The sequence below is a fragment of the Xenopus laevis genome, chromosome 1S (assembly GCF_017654675.1).
Source record: "Xenopus laevis strain J_2021 chromosome 1S, Xenopus_laevis_v10.1, whole genome shotgun sequence".
NCBI classification, from domain to species: Eukaryota; Metazoa; Chordata; class Amphibia; order Anura; family Pipidae; genus Xenopus; species Xenopus laevis.
This window is the reverse complement of record NC_054372.1, coordinates 150,927,312-150,933,654: the sequence shown is the minus strand read 5'-3', so window position 1 is coordinate 150,933,654 and position 6,343 is coordinate 150,927,312. Positions and strand designations below refer to the sequence as shown.

The 6,343-nt window shown below is 36.6% G+C and overlaps 1 protein-coding gene across 2 annotated transcripts in view; it reads right to left on the bottom strand.

Moving 5' to 3' along the window:
- Nucleotides 1–1,324: 1,324 nt before the first annotated feature.
- The window catches only part of atp2a2.S (ATPase, Ca++ transporting, cardiac muscle, slow twitch 2 S homeolog), a 31,355-nt gene continuing 26,336 nt past the window's right edge, over nt 1,325–6,343 (bottom strand). Inside the window, exons 19-21 of one of the 2 annotated variants that reach the window (XM_041575496.1) lie at nt 5,975–6,092; nt 5,768–5,888; nt 1,325–2,170 (exon numbers count right to left, since the gene is read on the bottom strand). In XM_041575496.1, coding sequence (XP_041431430.1) covers nt 2,157–2,170; nt 5,768–5,888; nt 5,975–6,092 — 253 coding nt within the window. In that variant the 3' untranslated portion in view covers nt 1,325–2,156. 2 annotated transcript variants of the gene reach the window in all.

The window sequence follows — 6,343 nt, the reverse complement described above, 5'->3', positions numbered from 1 at the left end:
TAAAGGAATGTCTTGTGTAAAAAAAACAAAACAAAAAAAAAAAAACAGCACTTGTACTAGAAACCACTATTGTGGGTTCAATAGAGGCACTCCCTAATCTACCATTAGGGAGTGCCAAAAATGAGTCACCCCCAAGTGGTTGTATTTACTTACCCGACACCCCAGGCTGGTGCTTCTATCAGCAGAAAGCTGCAGAGACTCAGGGTTCTGCCAGCAAGCACCAAGGAGCGATTGTATTCCTCGCTCTTGAAATTACCCAGGGCAGACGCATGCACAGCAGAATGAAATTGCCAGCTTTTTTGGCAAAGTTTGGCTTTTCACTCTACTGTGCATGCACACCTGCAAGAAGAACCAGGAAGAGGATCTCTCAGTGGTGCTCGCTGGGAAGAACCCAGGGCCGAAGCAGTTTTCTGCTGACAGGAGCAGGGGGGTCAGGGGTCAGGTAAGTAAATACAATCGCTTAGGTTTGCCTAACATTTGGCAACCTCAAGCATATAAAGATTTTCCTTCTACTTTAAACAAGTATAAAATCCAAAGCTATTGTGATCTTAAAGGAGAGCTGAAGTTTCATTATAAAAGTAAACTAGAAATGTTGTACATTATGTTTTGGGATTCTGTACCAGCTCAAGGCAACCACAGTCCTTAAGCAGTAAAGATCTGTTCCTCTGTGCTGCTGTCACTTACCGAGCTTAGGGACTTAAAATATACTGTATACATAGAATATAAATGTCACAATATAAGGCTGATTAGTAAAAAAAACAAAACAAAAAAAACAGTGCTTGCATATACTTCATTCATTTTTCATTAAAATACATTCTTGATCATCCCACTATATGTAAAAAAAAAAAATATGAAAAAAAAAAAAAAAAAAAAGCACTCTACTACACTCTCTCAAAAACTGGCACTTCATATTAAATGTGATTGCATTTTTATTACATGGCTCTCATTTTGCTTTCAATTAAAATACATAGCTTTATATAAATAAACTGATATGTATGCCAGTATTTAACCTCTATATAATTTGAGAGTAGGACTTGGTTTTAATGATGGTTAGAAAATATCCCCAACGTGTGTTTATGTAACTGAAACCAATTCATCCTGGAAATCAGGACAATTTCTATAAATAGGGCTGTATGCGGAGAGGAAAGAAGCCCAGAGTTATCCTGACCATGACACAAATGTCTTAACAACTTTGCACACAGTCAATCAGCAAACATCAAGGTTGACTTACAAAAAGGGGAATTTTTCCAAAGTTGGAAAGGAATCTTAGAAATAAGATTAGAACGGCCTGGAGGGGGAAGAACAAATCAAAGTTACAGCAGAGTCCAGAGTAGAACAAACTTTTATTCACCTGAAACCATGACGTCTGTATGATGCTTGCGTCAGCATTAAAATAAACAACTGGTTTTTATTTACAATTGTCTATAGCACAAACATGCGTTTGCAGTAACTGACTTGGATTGAAATAAATGCATCACAATATTATCTGTATTGCACCAAATTCTGTTAACCTCTTTAAAATTCAATAAGTTACATTATTACAGTGCAAAAGTTACCTTTGCACAAAAAAAAAATTTAATTAAAAAATGAACTATGAAATGGTTGTACTGGAGTTTACATCTTAAACATTTAACATCTGTAATTATTATTTTTTTTTTTTCCAATGAAATGTATAAATAGAAGTGCATATTGTACATAGCGGTTTATAAAGGAGATGAGAAAATACAGACATTTGGCTACTTACAACTGAAAGCATGCACTACAATGATATTGTACATGAACCAATGACATTTTATATGGCGGGAAACATGGCAACTTGGCTGTGCTGCTTAGGTTTTTCTTGTAGCCATTTGATGCTAGGGTGACTTGGAACCAGATGGGATGAAGGGCCTCCTTGGACCCCCAAGCAGCAAAAGGGTTTAACGTGTTAAGATTAAACATTGCATCTTCTCTGCGCAGCAAACAATCCAGTGATCTCTGTGGGAACTCATTGAGCTGATCCCTTTATTCTCCCTCCATATAGCACACTCTGTGAAGCTTATTACACATGCAGAGAGTTTTCTCTTTGTAACTGTTTGGGTAACTGTCTCTAAATACACACATGCACGCAACAAAGCAACCTTAAATTTCTGCAAAATTGGTTTAAGAAGGGGGATTTACTCCAGTTTTTCTGAAAAGAAAGAAGAGAAAGAAAAAGCAGTTACAGCGGCTGAAGGAGAACCAGCAGAAGAAAGAGAAAACCAGTCATTTTCATTAGCTCCAAAATCGCTTTTCAAACATAGGAACTCTGGCCATTCAAAGTCTGGATTTATTATTTAGGATTTAATTCTTTGTTTTCTAGTAATCTTAAGAAATAGGTGCACATTTGGGTGACAGGACTAAATGGGGTGGACATGATTAGATTGCTAAGTGAATTTTAGTTTTAGAGGATTCCGTTGTGGCACCAGTGAAGTTAGTGGCACACAGTGATTTGACAAGCCAAATCAATTAGATTTAATGGTTATTTTTAGTTATTCTGTACAGACACAGGAAACAATAGGAAGGGGTGAAATGGAAAGAACTACCTGTCTTCTGTGCCAATTATATAAACATTTATTCAGATGTAAAGGTTCAGCTGACTAATCAAGACACGATTTGCCGAGATCTTAAGAATAAAGAAATAAGGAAGGACTAGGCTATAGCAGTGATTGAAATCTAAAATCAAAGGGATAATAACTTGTAATTTTTTTTTAACTGGGGACCTAAGTGGGATTGTTGTGCCATTATGTGAATGACAGAATGGAGCCAGCAAGTTCACACACAAACCAAGCGTCCCACCTCTTTTTTATTACTTTTATCAAAAGGTTAATTGAACTAGAGTGGCTATTGCACATCCGGTTCCATCCCTAACTTTCTCTCACTGGCTGGTTTACACTGACCTTTTAAATATCCCTTTTTCCAGCTGTCATAACATTTAACAAGGCCCTGTTGAAGGCTCTATAGATTCTGCTGGGCAGGACTCCATGCTTTTCACTATCGCCTGGAGCCTAATTCTTGCTCTTAGCTCTCATTATATTGGTGCAGGTGTTCTGATGTGTCCCTGCATTTGTTCCCAGTCTCAATCCCTTCTCTACCCTTCGGCTGTACAGATACTTCTCTTTAGTGTCATTCTAATAGTATAGGTGTTAGAAATACAATTATAATTCTGTACTTAAATATACCTCACAATGAAAAATAATGTATCAAATGCAATTAAACTGAGCAGTGTTGGTCAGACACTTGTGATGTTATATCTCCAGCCTTGGTTTTTAAGAATCTTGTAGCCATCACCCTGATATGTATTGCTCTGGAGGAGGTGCCATACTGGGATTTCGAGTTACATCTGACTGTATGTGGAAGCAATGGAATAAGCAGGCAAGTATTGGTTATAGTATAGTATTCTACGTCAGTCTGAAAGAAATTAAATTCAGACTTGCAGATGGCCACAGAAATTAATGCAACTTTATGGAGCCACATGTCCAACTTGTGGCTCCTTAAGGGTCAAATATGACCCTTCAAAACAAATTTAGGAGGTGCATGGATAATTTGATTATTGGAGGGTTTCCTTATAAGAATTTTTAATGTAAAAGGTGCGTTACTTGGAATAAAAAAAAAGCCGCAACAATTTAATTTCTAAAATTCCAATCTTCTTTCTTTCAATCAAGCCATTTTATGACCATAGATTATAATCTACAACGGCATTTAACAGTGCGAGGAGAACAGAATGAGAATAAGAGCTAAATAAAAACATCTCAAAAATTAGGAAAGGCATACACAATTTGAGGATAAAAAGCCTTACTAAAAAAATTTTAACAAAAAGATGGATTTTTTATTTAAGCACTGGAACAAGCATTCATGTAGCGTTGTGCCAGGAACTTCTAATATTTTGTACATAAAATAGCACAACACCAATAACACATGTTTAATAACAGGAGAGATATTGGTTGGGACCATATCCCTTTAACATGTGAATTAAGTGAATATTCTGATGAAGGTCTCATTTGATCTTTCAAGCTCCATGCACCAGACACAGTCCATAGGATAGCTACCCACATTTGTTGTAGTAGCTGGAGATACAATCACCAACGCAGCCTATGAAGCCTATACAAAACTACTTGATTCAGGGAATTAAATGGAATGTAATGTTATGACAAAGGCAGTGAAGACAAAGGAACCATAATTGTTTATTTTTAGCAACAATACAGAGAGTAATTTCTTGCATCACTACATGAACCTGCTGAGACGGAGTGTTATAACACAGACAATGGATACTCACTTTAGTTGGTGGAATTTGGAAGGCATTGGAGAGAAAACGCCAGAGTTAGGACGGTTAATGACAAACAGTGGAGGCTGAAGAAAATCAACTTGAAAACATGCGCTAACAATTACAGTGGAATGATAGATATTAGTGTCACTGAAAAATAAAAAATAGTTCTATACAATATGTCCATTTGGTCATGTGCTATTTACAGATTGTACATTAAAAAAAATAAAATAAAGCACACAGTTTATAAGTCAAGTTCTGTCCCTAACCTTTGATTAACAGAGGTCAGATCACTTACTTGCTATATAATATGAATAGCAGATGAATGGTTATGTATGCACTAAAACACGTGAAATTCAGCCTTTAACTCTGCAGTGCAAGTTGCCATTCACACGCACATATTAGGATTACAAAATGTAGGTAGAAAAAAATCCTTGAAAGAAAATAAGGAACTTGGGTGATAAAGTGGTCGTAAGACAAACGGCAAGTTATATTTTCCTCCGTCTGTTTAAAGGTTTTATTTTCAACTAGTTGAGACATAGAAACCCGAATATGGGCAACACTGGCAAAAAAAAAAAAAACCAACAAATACACAATGTCTATTACAATAAAATACATTAGACATTTAAATAAATAACCTTAAAAGCTATGGGTTTGGAAAGAAGATTTGAACCTGAAAGGAATTTTCTGCACAAGCAAGAATAGGCATACCTCTTACATTGAATGGTGTAAACAGAGAAGCACAAACAGTGAAATGGGAATGTGGGAAAACAAAATACTGACTGAGGTAGCAGTGCTCTGCTTAGTGCAGAAAAACTGGCTTATGGCTAAGACCGACCATTTAAACAGACAGCATAGTGATTTGAATTAAACAAAAAAACAAAACAAAAAACCATGCAGAAAGACAGAGCGTGCGCTTGAGTTTTAGCAACTTAATCACATTCCCTAAATCTTCTGCCAATTTTCTGCAGATAGAGTCCATTGACTATTTCCTTTTTTGCTTCCATGTTATGAGAATGAACTGTATGAAACAAAACACTGTACATGCGCATTTTCCCCATCTACAAAAAATATTTGCATAAAATAGTGTTAGCTCTCTGTACATGTCAATGAACATGAATTGTATATAAAAGAAATTGAAAGCCTCTCATCTGGTTTAGGGTCAGGAGGCGCGGGGAAGCAAAGGATGATCTACTATGAAAAACAAACTTGCCGTCACCAGCGCTATGTTCATATGAATTCAGCAGAAATCGACAATTGCATTAAACAAAATAAAAAAAAAAATAAAAAATATGAACTGGTTAATTTAAACATTTCCATTCCGTAAAAGAGTCAGTCAAGACCAAAACATTTCAGTAAGGTTAGTGTCGGTGCTGTAAAGCCAGAAAACCAAGGGCAACGTAATGAGAACAAACGGCCAAGAGATCCCTTCAGTGCATGCTGAAAAAGAACATGTTTTGGTTGCAGGCTTTTCACACTCTTTACCAGGTTCCAGGTAGTTACGAGCAACATATTTAAGAGTCTCATCCAAAAGTATAACTGGTAGTGAGAGTTTCAGCACCATCAGCCACTGTATCAAGTTCAGTGGAGTAATCTGGAAGATAAGCTGCAGAAGGAAAAATAAGCAACGGTTAGCAAAGGCAAACATGGCAGGTTTAGTAAGTTCCAAGTGTTTGGTTGAAATTCACTTACTGGTAGTGGTTCTACATAAAGAATGAGGAAATGAAGAGACATGGATAAGCAGATTGAACCCAGAAGCCACACGTTCTCCCACGGAGGCATTCTCAGCAATGACTGGTTTTCAGAAAGACTTGATGAAAGACACAAATTTGAATGTTAGGATCACAGTCAAGAACTAGAATATTGTTCTTTTTTGGGGGGGGGGGGGGGGGGGGGGTCAATTGTCCAAACACTTATTTTTCATCTGAAACCTTTAAGTCACATTACATTATAGTAGTTGGAACACAACAACTGTACAGCTACTATATTTGTGTAATTTGAATACGCCAATAAGAGTTCAGATTTAGTTAGTTATTTAGCCAATTTGTGATTTGGTATTTT